Source organism: Sander vitreus, chromosome 3 (genome assembly GCF_031162955.1).
Source record: "Sander vitreus isolate 19-12246 chromosome 3, sanVit1, whole genome shotgun sequence".
In the NCBI taxonomy this organism is placed as follows: domain Eukaryota; kingdom Metazoa; phylum Chordata; class Actinopteri; order Perciformes; family Percidae; genus Sander; species Sander vitreus.
In genome coordinates, this window is record NC_135857.1 from 7226351 (window position 1) to 7245873 (window position 19523).

At 40.2% G+C, this 19523-nt stretch overlaps 1 protein-coding gene across 1 annotated transcript in view; it reads right to left on the bottom strand.

Moving 5' to 3' along the window:
• sez6b (seizure related 6 homolog b) overlaps positions 1-19523 on the bottom strand; it is a 218763-nt gene that overhangs the window by 184643 nt on the left and 14597 nt on the right. The window contains exon 2 of the mRNA XM_078244986.1: positions 16025-16158. Coding sequence (XP_078101112.1) covers positions 16025-16158 — 134 coding nt within the window. The remainder of the gene's footprint in view (positions 1-16024; positions 16159-19523) is intronic.

Genomic DNA, 19523 nt, shown 5'->3' on the forward strand with positions numbered 1-19523 from the left:
CATCTTTGATGCTTGGCCAACATTATTTGAATTGCACATCTGTTTATCCAGGGAGGGAAGCTTTTCAATTTAGTTAAGAGAAGCTGATAAGACATTTTAGCCGAGAGACATTTAAAGAGGTCTGTAAACAAACAAAAGGAGAGGACAGATAATCCATGAGCAATTAATTAACCACGGCAGCTCAGCCACATCCGGACACTGGAGTCACTTTTAATAATGAGTAAATAGAAGATGAGAGTGAAATGCATTTATTTTATCTCAGGTGTCTGCTTATCAACCCCTCTTCTTCTTTGCTTTCCTTTCCTTTTCTTTCCTGCTCCTAACACTCTTCCCTTCTTTTGCTGTCCTTTTCTTTCTCCTCATCTTATCTTTTGCTTTACTTTGATATCCTCCTGTTTATCCAACGGCTTTTTTTCCCACTGTCTTTTTTCTTTTTTCTACACTTCCTTTTCTTTCTTTCTTTCTTTTTGTTCCTTTGCATTATTCTCCTTTTACCCCTTCCCTACTTATTTTCTATTATCCAAGGGCATCATTTCAACTGGGGAAGAGGGTCTGGTCTGGTGTGGCCTGCTAATCAGATCCAATGACCATTTTGTTTCACTTTATTCATTCAGGCTGACACTTGGTAATTTTAGCCCATTTCTTGTGTTGGTTTGCCCAAATCAATTAGCAGTAAGTGATTTATCCATGCAGCTGACTTCCCAACAAAGAAGTTGCGCAACTCTCACCAGAAAGAACTCTGATATTGGACGATTACACAATGAAATCTAAAAAAAAAACACAATGTCTGCACATGATAATTTCATGGTCACATTGGTGCTATCTATTGGATGTAGAGTCTCAAGAAGGCTGTTCTTATGTACTATAAGCCACAGTCATGGCTACACCCAAATTACAGAGTGTAGTCTAGACCTACTCTATCTGTAAAGTGTCTCGAGATAACTCTTGTTATTATTTGGTACTATAAATACAATTGAATTGAATTGAATTATTCAATTGAATATAAGATGAAAAGGATTTGCAAATCATTTTATTCTGTTTTTATTTACATTTTACACAACGTCCCAACTTTATTGGAATTGGTGTTTGTACTTACAGTTGTTCAAAATAATAGCAGTCCAACATCACTAACCTCATAAATCAAATTCTTTGGTAGAAGTGATATTTCTGTGTTGTAGAGACATAGAAAACCAACAGACTCAACAGTCATGACATGCATGCTGCTCATTCTGTGTAATTTAATCTGTAATTGAAAGGGGCATGTTAAAAATAATAGCAGTGTTGTGTTCAATTAGTGAGGTGATTGAAACAGGTGTCAATTATGGCCCATATTTAAGGAAGGAAAGAAGCAAATGTTGTGCATGCTGGTTGTAGTGCATTTCACACTGAAATACTCAGCAAAATGGGTTGTTCCAGACATTGCTCTGAGGAACAGCGGACTTTGATTAAAAAGTTGATTGGAGAGGGGAAAACATATAAAGAAGTGCAGAAAATTATAGGCTGCTCAGCCAAAATGATTTCAAATGCCTTGAAATGGCATCCAAAGCCTGAACAACGTGCCAAAATGGCAAAGACTCAACCAATGATCAGCTCTAGGAAAATCAAAGAAGACTTAAAGTTACCTGTGAGTACTGTTACGATCAGAAGAAGGCTATGCGAAGCAAATCTATCAGCGAGAAGCCCCCGCAAAGTCCCATTGCTGAAATTTTTTTTGCCAAAGGACACATTGACTGGCCAAAGGAGAAATGGCGCAACATTCTGTGGAGTGATGAGAGCAAAATTGTTCTTTTTAGGTCTAGGGGCCGCAGACAGTTTGTCCGACGACCCCCATGCACTTAATTCAAGCCACAGTACACTGTGAAGACAGTAAAGCATGGTGGTGCAAAAATCATGTTATGGGGATGTTTCTCATACTGTGGTGTTGGGCCTATTTATCGCATACCAGGGATCATGGATCAGTTTCAATACATCAAAATACTTGAAGGGGTCATGTTACCTTATGCTGAAGAGGAAACGCCTTTGAAATTGGTCTTTCAACAAGACAATGACCCAAAACACACCAGTAAGCGAGCAAAGTCTTGGTTCCAGATGAACAAGATTGATGTTATGGAGTGGCCAGCCCAATCCCCAGACCTCAATCCCATAGAAAACGTGTTGGGTGACATCAAAAATGCTGTTTCTGAGGCAAAATCCAGTAATGCAGAGGAATTGTGGAATGTAGTTCAATCATCCTGGGCTGGAATACCTGTTTACAGGTGCCAGAAGTTGGTCGACTCCATGCAACACAGATGTGAAGCAGTTCTGAGAAATAATGGTTATGCAACTAAATATTAGTGCAGTGATTCAAACTAAAGCAAACCCTTGAGACATATTTCAGTTCATACAGTAAATGTTTGAGTTTGTAAAGAACAGCCTAATATTCCTTTTTCTTCACTTTCTGTAAAGGTATAACACAAACTTGATCAATTTTGGTCATGTTTTGATTTGGAATTGAATGTGCAGTGTTCCCAATGCATTGTTAATATGGACTTAAAACCTATTCTAAGGATTTTGAACATTATTCACTTTTTTAAACACACTGCTATTATTCTGAACATAACTGTAGGTGTCACCTAGGTTCTGTATTGTCTTTCTCTTCTGATGGTTGGAGCTTATTGGCCTGTTTGCAGCCTGACATCAAATTTTCAAGACACAAGGGCAATTTGTTAAAAACTTTGAAGTTATAGTAGCTACAGTGGGTGAGATGGGTGACCCCATGACTGTTCCTTTTGTGGTGTTCAGACAGATCTCTAGTTGTTGGATGATCTAATCCAATAAGCTTCTCTACTTACTTAGTGGGGACGCTGGTAAACACAGGACTCAAAAGATATTAGTCCCTGTGAGGAGAGCACTGTCGAGTCCTTAATCTTCATGACAAAATATTCACATAGTTTCCTTTTTTCCTTTTTTTGTTGACTGAAGAATTTGCCCATTCCTGAAAGTAAACCTCCTGGAGAACGGAGATCCAACATGTGGACTGGGGCATTGGCAGCCAGGAGACAAATAAAAGGTCCCAGGATGGACAATGGACAGAGAAGCCTGAGTTTAAAGCAACAGGGTGAGACTGGATACACAGATTAGCAAACTGGTATTGAGCCAGTGAATGGGATTGGTATGTTTACTATCCAGGGAGATGGACAATAAAAGGTTTTACATTTTTGTAAGCCAATTAGTGAAAACATTTGAAGCCATTTTTCAGACAGTGGTGTGTGTAATTACACTGGCTTATCAGACACAAAGTAAATCATGTATTTCTTCCTAAGCTGGGAAACTGAAACTGTGTATACTTGGTATAAAACACTAGATGACTCATATGGTACCATACCCCAAAAACAGAGGTACTGTATGGACCAAAACAAAACTTTGGTGAACCGTTGGACTGTTCAATTATGCAACTTCATCATCATCATACCATGTTTTCCCCAAAGGAGCAAATCACGTAGAATTAAAGGCGTGAGACAGACAGACAGAGAGAGAGGCACACAGCTGTGCCTTGGAGTATCAAGTAGGGGAGTATCTTTCACTTCCTTTTGCTTTCTGGTTCTTTGACATATTTTTCCTTCCCTTCCATTCATTTCCGTTACTTTCCTGTCCTTTTCTCTCCACATCAGCAACAAGAAGCAGCTGGCAGACATCATTGACCATGATTTGCAACCACATATTCATTTTTTATCCTAAATATATTAGGCCAGGCTTCTGGAAGGTCAGTGGCGTAATGGCCATTGTATATTTTATGAGCAGCAGGAAGCAAAGCTCTTGGAGTTAATCATGTGGTGGAGGGGGTTTTCAGGTAGAGACAAGGGCACTACTTAAATCATCACAGAAGCCTCCCCAAAAAGGTCAGACGCTTCAAAATGACACTGAATGCCTGAGAGTGGATTGAGTGGCTGTAATCATTTGGAGCGTCTGCCATTGTCTACGGGCCAAACACATTTGTGGAGGTGACATTGGACAGCTACAGTGCATTCCCATGGCCGCTGTATGCTACTGTAGTATGAGCCATTCCACGGTATGTCACATTCTGAGGAAAATAGGTTAAAATATGTTTTCCTTCACCCCTGTATTACTTAATGTAGCCATTAAGTGATGATAATACAGATGGATCTGTGTTTCTACAGGAGATTGTTGACTCAAAGTGCTGTATGCTAACACTGTGGCAGTGCACAGTGGTGAGCCATAGCTGGCTACACACAGTGACAACATTAAGACATTAACATATTGCAGCAGCTCCAAAGCTACTAAATAGTAATTCATTTTAAACAAGACAACAATAAACATGTTGTCTCCATCCAGTTCTGCTGCTATGGCTAAACCATAGCAACCTTCTAAGTGACAAGAAGCAATTTAGTAAACAATGCAGAATTTAGGTACAGTGTCTAGAATATTGTTTGTGTGATTAGTGGAAGAATCACAAAATTGACAAATGAGCAGAGGGACACTGGAATGCACACGTTGTGAATTATCACCTTTTTTCTGGTTTGCTATGCTGAGAAAAATTCTCATCAATTCATGAGCTTCACCTGGAGGGTACGGGAGTTTCACACTTTTGCTCCCAGTTTTACCCACACTGTGGTGCCTCGACCAACTAGAAGTAGCTAGATCAGTACAAGGACAGCCCATTCTAACTCCCAACTTGTAAAATACTGACGCTTTTTCAGTGATTCTCAGCGTCGGATACCGACGCAAAAATCCCCCTTTAGCATCTGTATGGAACTCAAAGGCATAGCAGCAGCTCGAATGCGGCGCTGTAAGATGACGTAGTATTAATAACGACAATGGTAGAGATTAGTATGAAAGACCAAAAACCCACATAAGGAGGTTGGTTGGGGTGGTGGATGGGTCAAACAACACAGGACTTTCACCCTGGAGACCGGGGTTCGTTTCCTGTTCTTGTCCCGCGTGTCACTTAAATGTACATTTTGTAACCCCACCCACGATCTTATCCTAAACATAACTGTCCCATTCTTGTGCTGCATGTCAGTTAAACGTACGTCCCGACCCAGAGCGTTAAAAAGTAACGCCAAGAGTCCAGAGTAAGCACGTCTAAATATGACTTTTTTGAGACTTTCTGCATCAATAACAAACGCCAAAGGCACCTGACCAAGCATCGCTTTTTGACGCAATGAGAGTGAGACGAAAGCTTCCTAAATGCGAACTCAGCCAATCATGTTGACCTGCAGGTTCTGTTACTGGGAATCAAACCCCAGGTCTTTGTAACTGATGGTAACTGTACGATTTTAGCATTACACGGTTGCCCTTTGGCCCGTTTCCTTCCTGAGTGATCGCCCCTGAAGTGCAAATAGAATGAATTTACACACATCTAAGAATCTACATGTGAATTTTCATACTGGTGTGTGGACATTTACATGTCTAATTACTGTACGAAAGTGACTTTGATGAGAGGAGAGCAGTAAGAATGCTTGGGCGACGCTTATGTGACGGTATGACTTTACCTTAAAGAGTTTTTACTGCATAATTTGGATATGTTGAACCATGTCATTTTATTGTGGAGAATTGTGAAGTATGGTCCCGAATGTGTTCCGCATTGATGTTAATTTGGTCGACTTGTTATTACGGTTAATAGCAGTGAGTTTTTACAGCAGGGAGAAAGGGGTGTCCGAGTACGGCCAAAGGTAGCGCACGGCTAATTCACCGGTGTTAGCTTCCTGTCACCGACTCTTGTAAAGACAAAGATAAGTAAATAGTTAAAGTTTTACACCATTAAATTAACTGAAAACATTACCAGATCATTTCTATTCGTATTTAAGCTGATATTTTGATAGAACGTTAGCCAAAAAGTGTCAGATTGTGGACACAGTCCCATTGGTACACAGGTTACTACTACGTAGCTTGCAGAGATAGAGGGTAAGTTTTGGTGAAAAACAACTTCACAGAATGACATTAAGTGTAACAGAATCTAATAGGAGCCCCAGGTTCTCCAAAAGTGGCCCTGTGACAGGGAAGAAGAAGAATGGAGAGCACAGACAGACAGGAAAGTCGTGGACACTTAGCCTAAATATCAATGGAGTCCTCTACTGTGGCAGATAGTGTCCAGTGGGAAATTATACAGCATGGTTATTGGCCACTTAACCGCCATGAAGGACAATGGTCTTCCTTTTCAATTATACTGAATTAAATAAACACATACTCACTCACACACACTCTCTCTCTCTCTCTCTCTCTCTCTCTCTCTCTCTCTCTCTCTCTCTCTCCCTCAAAATTCAATTCAATTCAAGGCTTTATTAGCATAGCCATATTGACACACAGTATTGCTAAAGCACATAAACAGAAACATTTAACTACATTTACATACAGTTGTTCTGGATGTAGGATGCAGACAATAAAACATTATATTAACATTCGTGCAAAAGCAACAATCAACAAAATATAACAAGAACAAAAGTGATGGATATTAGCAACAACATAAAAACAAGAATATTACAGTTGTGTGTGCGCATGTATGTGCGCATGTGGGTGTCTGTGTGCGCGTGTGCGTGCGTGTCTCTGTGTGTCTTTGTCTGTGTGTGTGTGTGTGTGTGGGGGGGGGTCACTCACTGTTCCTCAAAGTGTGGCAGGTAAATACATATTCTGCTGCTAGACTGCAGCTCTCTGTGTGTTCTCCCAACAGGATTGGCATTTTATTTATGTTGGTTATTTCGTCAAATGTGGGGCGTATGTGTATGAATTTCAGGAAAAATTTGTTCGGACTGGCTGCAGTTCTGTGCATTCTGTCAGGAAGTGCAGCTCTGTCTCGACTTTGTCGCTCTTGCACAGCTGGCAGAAACGCTCCTCTTTGGGGAGCCATGATTGTTTGTAGCGGCCTGTCTCGATGGCCAGGTTGTGCTCACTGAGTCTGTACTTGGTCAATGTAGTTCTTAGTTTAACATCAGTAACTGTGGTCAGGTAGTCTGCCACACTATCTCTCACTCACTCACTCTCTCTTTAGGGCCAGATAGCACGGCATTTTGCTTTGTGCTTTTGTTTGCGTGGTTAACTCTAAATGGTTTGTTCCCAGACTAGTCCTGAGGCAGACCAGGGTCAAGAAGTGAACTGAGCGTCAGGACCAGCTGAGTGAGGGGACTCTTCTCTTTGCTCAGCTCTTGGTATTGCAGGGCTTTCTGCTGATAGGAGTGGGGGTCACTGTTTTTTAGATGTAGCCAATATTTGATTGCACGTTTTAAAATTTCAAAAACTAATTCAGCTCTGCAGGCGTTGTTGGTGGTTTTTCTGTGCACCTGTAAGATGCTTTTACAGAACTCTAGATGCAGGATTTCAACAGTTTTTTTGTCGAAATGGTGGTAGGAAATAGGACCCCACACCTCACTGTGTATGTGCGTTCCCCCAGCCTGCATATGGTCCCCCAGTGGCTAGAAATGCCGATAGGTGTAAACCGAGCCCTGGGTATCCTGCTCTGCCTTTGAGAAAATGAAAGCTCAGATGGGCCGATCTGGAATCTTGCTCCTAATGAGCTCATAAGGAGCAAGGTTACCGCCCCTTCCCCTTTTGCCCGCCCAGAGCATTTGGCCCACCCATGAGAGAGAGACATCATGGCTTTCAAACGAGCAAAGTGGCAGTTGGTCAAGGCCACACCCCCCCCTTCCCCCTTGCCCCCCCCCCCCCCTCTCTCCTCCTCAATAGCATTTGAAGCTATAGACACAGAAATAGGCACATACTAAGGAAAGCTCATTGTTGGACTGGCTCTAGTGGCTGTAATTCTGCACCAAGGCTGAATTTCGGGAAAGAGACTTCAGATACAGTATTAGGGGACCACTAAGGTCTATATAAAAGCATCCAAAGAGCACCATGTCATGGGACCTTTAAAGGTTCGGCCCGAAAATGCCCGAGCCCGACAGTATTTGGCCCAAGCCCGACAAATACATTTTGATTGACAGCTTTTTAAAAGCCCGAACCCGTTTACAGCCCGACTGTACAAAAGGCCGTCTATCAGCAGTGATTAGAGCGTCGGACAATAGCGTGGACACGCGCTTCACACCTTGAGCGGGCACACGCACCACTCGGCGGAAAAGGGAGAGAAAGAAAAAAGAGACTGCGCCGCACGCACACAGCTCTTTTGTCTTTCGTCAAGAATGAGTCATTTATACATTTTCTAACATAATTTATTCATGACTAACATAGGTTTTAGGCCACTTGGAAGTTGGAACAAAGAAATAAAATAAGTCCTCCAGAGGCCAGCCTCCGTTTCACCTCCTCAGCATCCATTTTCGCGCTAATCGAAATGCATCACCTGAGCGCTCATTTACCATGCAACCCGGAGCGCAAGCCCGAGCCCGTGTAAAACGGGTCCCGTCGGTTTCGGGCAAAGATCTTCAACTCTACCCCAGACCCCCACTGACACTGACACTTAAATAACACTGTATTTATTGTTTTTTCTTATTAATGTTTGTTTCTGTATGCATGCACCAATCACCAAGGCAAATTCCATGTAGGGTAACTACTGTGGCAATAAACTCCATTCTTATTCTTATTGATGCTCATCTAAAAAATATACCCAGATCAAGGTTATTATAGTTTAGGGTTAGGGTTTTTATTTTTATTTCGTTTTGACTTTTTGTTTTCAAATTCAGTTTAGTTTTAATTAGTTTTTAAAGCGGGTTTGCTAGTTTAGTTTAGTTTTATATTATTTTAGAAATATGTATTCACTATGTATTCAACAATAACACAAGTACATAAAATGTAGCCTATATATGGTCAAACATATTTAAACAGTCTACACAAGACACAGTATGTGCAAAATGTGTAAGTGACGTGTTCCAGGAAAAAAACCTAAATAGCCAACAGACTAAAGAAGACATACATGAACAGGTGTTTTGAACTTTGGTTCGAGTAAAGTGGCGAACTTTTTGAAGTCAATCGACTCACACAGTTGTGTAGACATCCCAGTATCGGTACACATATTAACCCACGCTTCATCCCGCTTTTGGTGTTCCTGCATATGTACTAACCAGCCGCTATCGGGTCACCAGTGAAAGCCCTCCTGTACCGTTCTCTGTCCTGCTGTTGTCTCTGTCATGCTGCCTGGCCCTGTATCCATACATCCATGCCCTATACCGGGGTTAGCTTCTGTTTCGGGGAAAGGGGGCTTTGCTTTCTCCTTTACCTTGTTAAGGTAAGCTAGGTTAGCCTCCTAGCTTGTGTGCGCTTCTCAAATGTACTTTAAAATTCGTAGGATTTTTCCCTGTAATAAATTGTCCACATATTTTACCACCTTCCACTACAAGGCACTTGCTTTTATCTGACACAGTCATAATCAAATAGGACTCTGCCGCTTTCTTCCGACTTTCGGTACCACCATGATGCCAGCCGAAGGGCACGGACATGTTGTGTTCAATTTGACATGGAATGTCGGAATTTCTGGGTTCCCAGTCAGAAACTATACATGTCTACGGGAAATGTCATGGTCGGAAAGATATAACGTTATTTGCTCTATAAAAGACATCGACAAAGACGAAAACTAAGGACATTTACTCGATAATTTTATTTTAGTTAGTTTTGCAAACAGACATTACAGTTTTAGTTTAGTTATCATTTTTTTGTAATGCCTCGTTTTTATTTTTATTTCAGTTAACGACAATGTTTTTTCCCCACCTAGTTTTCGTTATTTCGTTCGTTTTCGTTAACGATTATAACCTTGACCCAGACTGAATGTAAATGTGAACTAACCTGAATGTGCATTTACGCACGGCGTCATTCCTTATCATCTGGACTTCATTACTGTCGCTAGCATTCTACTGGCTCTGATGCTACAGTGCTGAACATCCAAACCTTTCAAAATCCATAGTTAAAACCTCTCTGATTTCATGCAAAAGACAAACGGATGAGTTTTGCCTTGGGACACAATAGCCAGTGTCAAAGATGAGCCCTTCAATTTATGTACAATTTGAATTCACAAGGGTATTAGGAACTGATTGACGTATAGCTTCATGAAATGTGATCTTCTGACAGAAAAATAATAATCTAAACATGAGGTAAATGTCCCTATTGACCTAAAAATTCCAAGCCTTTTTATCTTGTCATACAATTGAGGAAACATAAGCTGGTATTTCCGAATTGGTTGGACTATGAAAGCATGTTTAATGTTTCAGGATATCTATGACGTATTTCTGGTGAAATCCTCTTATAAAATCCAAACATATGGTAGAAGGGAGAGGAGCATAATGGAACTGTTTATTTTTCAAATAAACAGTTAATTGCGCTCCTGTCAGAGCAGCTGCTATGTAAGCTATATGTTGGCCCAGAGACGGCTGGAGAACTATTGTTGATGAAAAATTAAAATGCTTATTGAAACCATCCATCTGACATTAGGCCAACACCATGCTCAGTGTTTTTACAGTTTAAACAAGGACATTGATTTGAACACAAATGGACAATGTCGAAATGGGTGCAGAGCCATTACATGCACAGGGACAACACAGTGTCTGTGTAAATAAAAACTAAGCCTGGCATAGGTCAAACACACACTATTGATTATGGTGTCAGCATGTCACCCTGCTAGGAAGGAAATACATTTAAACATGTCCAGAGTTAGTATTGTCAGTCATGGCGATCACACTCTCTCACACAGAGATGGCTGGAGAACTATTGTTGGTGAAAAATGGAAACGCTAATCCATCTGGAATTAGGCCAATGCCATATATATACAGTGGGGAGAACAAGTATTTGATACACTGCCGATTTTGCAGGTTTTCCTACTTACAAAGCATGTAGAGGTCTGTAATTTTTATCTTAGGTGCACTTCAACTGTGAAAGACGGAATCTTAAACAAAAATCCAGAAAATCACATTGTATGATTTTTAAATAATTAATTAGCATTTTATTGCATGACATAAGTATTTGATCACCTACCAACCAGTAAGAATTCCAGCTCTCACAGACCTGTTAGTTTTTCTTTAAGAAGCTCTCCTGTTCTCCACTCATTACCTGTATTAACTGCACCTGTTTGAACTTGTTACCTGTATAAAAGACACCTGTCCACACACTCAATCAAACAGACTCCAACCTCTCCACAATGGCCAAGACCAGAGAGCTGTGTAAGGACATCAGGGATACAATTTTAGACCTGCACAAGGCTGGGATGGGCTACAGAACAATAGGCAAGCAGCTTGGTGAGAAGGCAACAACTGTTGGCGCAATTATTAGAAAATGGAAGAAGTTCAAGATGATGGTCAATCTCCCTCGGTCTGGGGCTCCATGCAAGATCTCACCTCGTGGGGCATCAATGATCATGAGGAAGGTGAGGGATCAGAACTACATGGCAGGACCTGGTCAATGACCTGAAGAGAGCTGGGACCACAGTCTCAAAGAAAACCATTAGTAACACACTACGCCGTCATGGATTAAAATCCTGCAGCGCAAGCAAGGTCCCCCTGCTCAAGCCAGTGCATGTCCAGGCCCGTCTGAAGTTTGACAATGACCATCTGGATAATCCAGAGAAGGGATGGGAGAAGGTCATGTGGTCTGATGAGACAAAAATAGAGCTTTTTGGTCTAAACTCCACTCGCCGTGTTTGGAGGAAGAAGAAGGATGAGTACAACCCCAAGAACACCATCCCAACCATGAAGCATGGAGGTGGAAACATCATTTTTTGGGGATGCTTTTCTGCAAAGGTGACAGGACGACTGCACCGTATTGAGGGGAGGATGGATGGGGCCATGTATTGCGAGATCTTGGCCAACAACCTCCTTCCCTCAGTAAAAGCATTGAAGATGGGTCGTGGCTGGGTCTTCCAGCATGAAAACAACCCGAAACACACAGCCAGGGCAACTACGGAGTGACTCCGTAAGAAGCATCTCAAGGTCCTGGAGTGGCCTAGCCAGTCTCCAGACCTGAACCACATAGAAAACATTTGGAGGGAGCTGAAAGTCCGTATTGCCCAGCGACAGCCCCGGAACCTGAAGGATCTGGAGTGATCTCTGTAATTGCCAAAAAAGGTTTCTGTACCAGATATTAAGTTCTGGTTTTCTGATGTATCAAATACTTATGTCATGCAATAAAATGCAAATTAATTACTTAAAAATCATTGTGATTTTCTGGATTTTTGTTTTAGATTCCGTCACTCACACTTGAAGAGCACCTATGATAAAAATTACAGACTTCTACTTGCTTTGTAAGTGGAAAAAACTGCAAAATCAGCAGTGTATCAAATACTTGTTCTCCCTACTGTACCTATATAAGGGCTGTCAAACGATGATTTTTTTTAATCGCGATTAATCGCTGAATTTCTATAGTTAATCGCGATTAATCGCATGTTTTATCACATGACTAAAATTCTTTTATTTTGCATTTCAAAACAGTTTTTAAGTACATATTAACAAGGTAAGAGCAATTCTTACCAGTGTATCTTGATTGGGAATCAAATGAATGCAAAGAAATTGACTTTATGAACTGGATTTTAAGATTTGTATTTGTTTATTATTTATTTACTGTAAACAAAAGAAAAATGTGTGAATCTAGTCACACATTTTAATCTAGAGTCAATATAGTGTGCAGTAGCTCCTAAATAATTTAGATTATTTACTGACGTCAGTGATCACCTTGCATCACTTTGCAGCAGTTTGAGTTTGGCTGCTTTCTCTGTGTCGTACAGGCTGTGTATGCGTGAAACTACTGTCTCCCTCGACGGCAATGTATAAGACGGGTCAGAACATGCCAACCGTAGTCTTTAAGACCTGAGTCTTCTACAATGCTGACAGGTCTGCAGTTAGTTGCCACCCATTTTACAAGAGCGGTAGTAATTTTTTGGGATTTAGTTTTATCCACAGGTCGGCAAGTAGCACTCTCCAAAATAGTGCTTTACCTGAGCCTGCTAGCATCAACCTGAGTCACGTTAACTGTACTACTATGCTTAGCTCGTAGGTAGTAGCTCAAGCTTGACACGCTTCGGTGATATTTTAATTCGGCTTTACACAATGTGCATATGGCTTTCGACCCATCCGGGAGTTTTGGAAAATAAAAAGCGCCATTCAGAATTTCATTGCTGCTGTCTTTCTCCGTCATGGCTGCAGCCTGCAGCAGCAGGATGTGTTGGCAAAGTATGGCAAAGTGCGGCAAAGGGTCAAAATAGTAGCCTGTTATGCATGACGCGAAGCTGAGTGAAGTGAAAATAAATTAATAAATGGTGGCATGTGATTAATGCGATTTAAAAAAAAAAGTACGCGTTAATGCTGACAGCCCTAATATATATATATATATATATATATATATATATATATATATATATATATATATATATATATATATATATATATATATATTAGGGCTGTCAAACAATTACATTTTCTTAATCGCGATTAATCGTTGAATTTCTATAGTTAATCGCGATTAATCGTATGACTTATCACATGATTAAAATTCTATTATTTTGCTTATGTTTTTAAGTACATATTAACAATGGAAAGCAATTCTTACCAGTGTATCTTGATTGGGAATCAAATGAATGAAAAGAAAATGACTTTATGAACTTGATTTTAAGATTTGTATTTGTTTATTATATATTTAATCTAGTCACACATTTGAATCTAGAGTCAATATTAGGGTTGGGTATTGTTTGGTTTGGATACCGGTGCTAAAGTGGTACTTTTAAAATGGTACCGGTGCCTTAACGGTGCCTGAACCAATTCTTTTTAAGAAAGTTAAAAAAAAGAAGGGTACTAAACAGTTGGCGACATTAAAGAACGGCTTGTTTATTGCTAAGGCCATATCGTCAAAATTAAATGTTTAATAATAATGTAATCACTATAACAATAACTTATTTCACTAGTAAATAGCTGTTGAATGACAAAAATAACCACAAGATGGGAAAAGGGCATTTAACAACAACTTTGAATGCACCACAAGGCTGTAAATTGCCAGTTTCATTGAACGCACCGTCTGTGTTTTTCCGACAACAGCAGCTGCAGATTGTTACATCCCGGTGTCGAAATCCTCTACAGTGAAATACAGACAAACTTTACACCGTTTAGCGTTAGCTGTCAGCATTGTAACCGTGTTTAATCCAGCTACTAGCTCAGCGGTGACAGCCCTAATATATATATATATATATATATATATATATAGCTGAAACTATGTTAGTAAAAATGTACTCTGAGTAAACCTTACTGTTATATCTTTTAAAGGAAAAGGAAGGGGTGGAGGAGGGTAATAAAACATTGTATATGATGATGATTTTATATGATAGACCCATTAAATTGAATAACACATTTAGGCTACAAAATAAAGTCCATTAATGTGTCAACGTATACACATCAGACTACAGAGCCCTAATGTCCAAACCAACGACATATTTCTTTTTCTATAGACGGCAGACAGCCTGTGCACACAAATGGTTATCAATTATACAACCAGAAAACAGGACAGAACTCAGACAATTACCGTATTTTCCGGACTATAAGTCACACTTTTTTTCATACTTTGGCTGGTCCTGCGACTTATAAAGACAACTGAGAAAGAAAAGAAACTGCAGGCGACTGCAGGTAGTAAAATATGCAGCCGAAAACGGTAATCGAGCAGCAGAACGAAAGTTTGGAGTGAGTGAGAAACTTGTGAGGGACTGGCGAAAAAGGTTAGTCTTACTGCAATGAAGACAACAAAGAAAGCTAGTCGCGCTGAAATCCAGATGGCCAGAGCTGGAGGAAGGAGTCCACAGATGGGTGCTTGAACAACGTGCTGCTGGGAGAGGCTCGTCAACAGTGCAGTTACGTTACGTTAACATACCGGACACCTACCGTATTCAGCCCCTTGTTCTGTGTGCTATTGTGTAGTTTAATAACTTGCCTTTCCAGATCAAATGTCTGTTCTTGGTCTTGGATTTTGTGAACTAAATTTCTAAATAAATGCGACTTATAGTCCAGTGCGACTTATATACGTTTTTTTCCTCTTCATGACGCATTTTTTGACTGATGCGACTTATACTCGGGAGCGACTTATAGTCCGGAAAATACGGTAAACAAAAGTGATCCAACAATAAATTAAAAGAGCAATGGACACTGTGGCAGGGTCAACAAGCATTATTAAGCCACATAAATTAAATAGCCTGACAATTCGTATAGATTTAAAAGCAGAACAAAACATCATCCACCAAATAGACAGCACAGAGATATATAAACAATATAAGGTCCAAAGCGGCTGCAGCCACAAATACACATATTACAGCACAGTTTTTACACAACTTAAAGTGCACAAACATGCACACAGCGCTAAGTTACCTTGCAAGGTTGACGTCCACTCAGCCTCTCTGTCCCACTATAACCAGTCCACTTGGCCTATCTGTCCCACTATAACCAGTCCACTCAGTCTCTCTGTCCTACCATAACCAGTCCACTCAGTCCCACTATAACCAGTCCACTCAGCCTCTCTGTCCCACTATAACCAGTCTACTCAGTCACTCTGTCACACCAATGAGGTTTAACCATGTATCCAGTTAATTTAAAATGCTCATGTTTCTGTATTATGTGAACAATTAACTTAATTTGATATTGTACATGGTATTTTCTTTTGCGGGGTGCAAATGTTCCACCAAAACAAATTCTTTCCTGAGACCATTTAGCAGAGCCTCTGTCGCTGCGTCCAGAGCTTAGTGCCGCCCAAGATGATTGGGATTGGTTTAAAGAAATGCAAACAACCCAGAGCGTTCTATTTTCTCCTATCTTAGCTGTGGACCTTACACCACAGTGCTGTGGAGGAAGGTCTGGCAATGCTAGACTAGACTTGACTTGACTTGAGGCCTCCCATACCTCCAGCCTATGAGGTGTCCTATCAAAACCACAAGTTTTCTTTGAATATCATACAAATCTGACAGTCTTGTTTTTAGCATTGATAGCATGAATTTCACAAATGATATCACACCTGCGTATATGTAGCTGGCTTTTCAGCCAAAATAACTGCTATGGTTGAGATTTTCTGTGACATCAGGCTTGCTGGGGAATATCAAGAGACCATCATATGCTGAATGGATGGATGTTGCTCTTACCTGGACCTCTACTCCATAGCCCATATAGACAGTGATGATGTAGCTGCAGTCCATGGTGGAATGAAGAGCAGAGCTGGACTGTGGTGGAGCCTCTATGTATCCTTCTGGCCCAGTTACGTTCAGCTGACAGGGAACTGCAGGGACAAACAGCACAGCAGCATGGAAATGATTCTGATGGACACACACGGACACACACACACACACACACACACACACACACACACTTTCATATTCCATATTCACAAACATTTTAAACCCCTCCAGAAATGGCCCATCCCAAATGGTCCAAAAACGCTTATCTGTTAACTTCTTTAAACCATGATCTTTCCATAAGCTTAACCAGATCATTTTAGTTGTTGTAATGATCATATGTGTCATTTTGGAGTGCACGGACAAACATTCTATTTTGTTGTTACAGTAAGGTATAATGCCTTGTTGGGCTACACTCAGGCCAAAATGTTAATTTTTAGTAGTAGCTGAGCCTAATTATGGTCTGGGCTAAAAGCCTGAGGCCAAATTTAACATTTTAATCTCTTTCAATATGACTCAGAACAACAGAAATGTCAGTATGTCATTAATTGCAAATATTTCTATATTGTTGGGTGTGTTACCACTATTAGGGATTTGGACTTTTGGCCCCTCAATTACACCTGGTATCAAAGGGCAATTGCGGGTTTTTTCAACCTGGACCCTATTTTCCTGTGTTTTTGTGTGTAAGTGACTGATAGGAACAACAATCTTGGAAATTAGTGTGAACTGGGCTGCAATGTAATCCTATGGGGAAAATGTTTTTTTTTTGCAATTAAAAGGCTCAGATTATTATTGTTATTAATTGATATTAAGTGCCTTACAACATTATGGAAAGGCTCTCTACAGAGATGGGCCTTTGTAAACCTCTTAAAGACCTTTCTGTTTAACCAGAAACAGCCCTAGGGTCGCTAGTGCTAAACCCACCAGACTCCATTTAAAAAAAGAATACTTTTAGCGTGTATAGCACCAACATATTTTCACATGCAAATTGGTAAACTATGTGTTTATTTCAACCAAAACTATAATTGTGATGGTTGGAAAAGTGGAAAGACGACCCAAAATGGCTCTTCATAGGTTTATTTTGTTTCTGTTGACTTTGACAGAAACAAAGTTTATTTTACGATGCTAAAATTATTGTTTATTGTTTAGTCTGTGGGTTTAGCGAACACAATTTCGTGGAGGTTTTTGTGTTTAACAGAAAGGTCGACATTCTTAGAAATCCTTTGCATAATGTTGTCTGACACTTAACACTAGAACAGCCATGACGGTCATTCTGACCGTTTTGAAATTTATATGTATAATAACTAAACTAACTAAAAAATACAATCCTGCTGCTGCCTGACTTTTCCTAAAATAGTCTGTATTTTAATTTAAAATTGTTTTTATATACATTACACAAAAGGCAAAGAAAATACAATCACTTTTACCTATTTCGGCCATACACGGTCATATTGACCGCTCGGATTTTCGCGGTATTGTTTTTAATTTTTCGCGCGGTTGAAGATGCATCTTGGTTGCTTAGTAACTACCATAGTCTCTGTCAGAGAAACGTAACTAGTGGTCTCAAGTAACAAGTGTGGGCATCACCGATGGGCCGAAGACAAAGCCAGAGTCGGTAACGTAGGCTACTACGGCGTGGATGGACTCTGTTCTGAATCAGAAGGCAAACACCGGGCGCTCGCTCTGTGAAAGGCACGAAACACATAGATGGCCGGTGGCTGTTTACATGTTCATATAACTTTATACATCCTGGAACTGGCTGGAATCATTGCACACATCCTCTCTATGGAGTGCACCAGCAGTAAAATTGTCAGGAGGAGGTTCATGCAGCAGCTGGCAGAGGAGCAGAGAGCGGAGTTTATGGAGGAAAAAAGGGCAGCGGCGCACGGTCTGAGCAGCACTGCGCACCGCAGCAGACGCAAAAACGGAGGCAGTGCCAGGTTAGGTTATAACTAAATGTTCAAATAAGATACTTTTAATTGTTATTTGGCTGTTATGAGTTAAGTTGAATACATTTCCACACCATATTTTTCGGGATATGAATGTATAAAAATAATTACAGTTTACTATGCCATGATATCAATTATTGAAACACGTATTACTACTCAAATGTATAATTAAACTCGTTAAAATGTACATTTCGGTAAAGATATCCTAACACAATACATAATACAATATCGCAATTAATCATGAGAGATTATAGAGTTTGGAATCTGGCGGTCAAAATGACCACTCACGGCAGTTCTAGTAGTTATGGAATTCCGGCACTATTAGTGTTAACATATTAATCTGAGCCTATCAGTGGCAAAACAAGCACTTTTGTGAAGGTGAATACAAGCTGGACAATTGCCCTTTTAACTTACATTGTAGCTTGTTTCGCCGCTGCTGACTGCAGCAATCTCGCATGCAGTCAAAGATTGTTGTTCCCATCAGTCACTTACACACAAAAACATAGGAAAAAAGGGTCCAGGTTGAAAAATACGGAAGTTACCCTTTAACAGGTGATATGTATCTGTATACATTGTGTGAATTACTAGATATGATCAATATGTCTTTAACAGGTTACGTACCGCAGTCATTTAAAGTAGCTGTGATAAAACCTCTTCTGAAAAAACCCACCCTCGATCCTAAGGTCTTAGCTAACTATAGACCTTTAGCTAATCTTCCCTTTCTCTCCAAGATCCTTGAGAAGGTAGTTGCTAATTAGTTATGTGACTTTCTACATATCAATAGTTTATTTGAGGATTTTCAGTCAGGATTCAGAATGCATCATAGCACAGAAACAGCACTGGTGAAAATTACTAATGACCTTCTAAGTGCTTCAGACAAAGGACTTGTCTCCATACTTGTCTTACTAGATCTTAGTGCTGCATTTAACACTATTGACCATACCATCCTGTTACAGAGACTGCAACATTTAGTTGGCATTAAAGGAATCACACTAAGCTGGTTTAAGTCCTATTTATCTGATCAATCTCAATTTGTTAATGTTTAAGAGGACTCCTCTAGGCACGCTAAAGTTAGCCATGGCGTTCCACAAGGCTCAGTGCTTGGACCAATTCTATATATATATATATGTGCTTCCTCTAGGCACTATTATTAGGAAACACTCAATTAACTTTCACTGTTATGCGGATGACACTCAATTATACCTATCAATCAAGCCAGATGAAACCAGTCAGTTAGTTAAACTTAAAGCATGCATTAAAGACATAAAATCCTGGATGACCTACAATTTTCTGATGTGAAATTCAGACAAAACCGAGGTTATTGTTCTGGGTCCTAAACACCTCCGAACCTCATTATCTAAAGATGTAGCTACTGTAAGAACAATATATTGTGTAAAAGTAGAATGTCCTGTAACCTGGGATGGCCTCGCTCTCTCCTCTTGTCTGGCATGTGTAAGATAAGACGTGGTCAGATTTACTGGAGCAAAAGTGCTCCTGATAAACATTTGATAAACATTTGG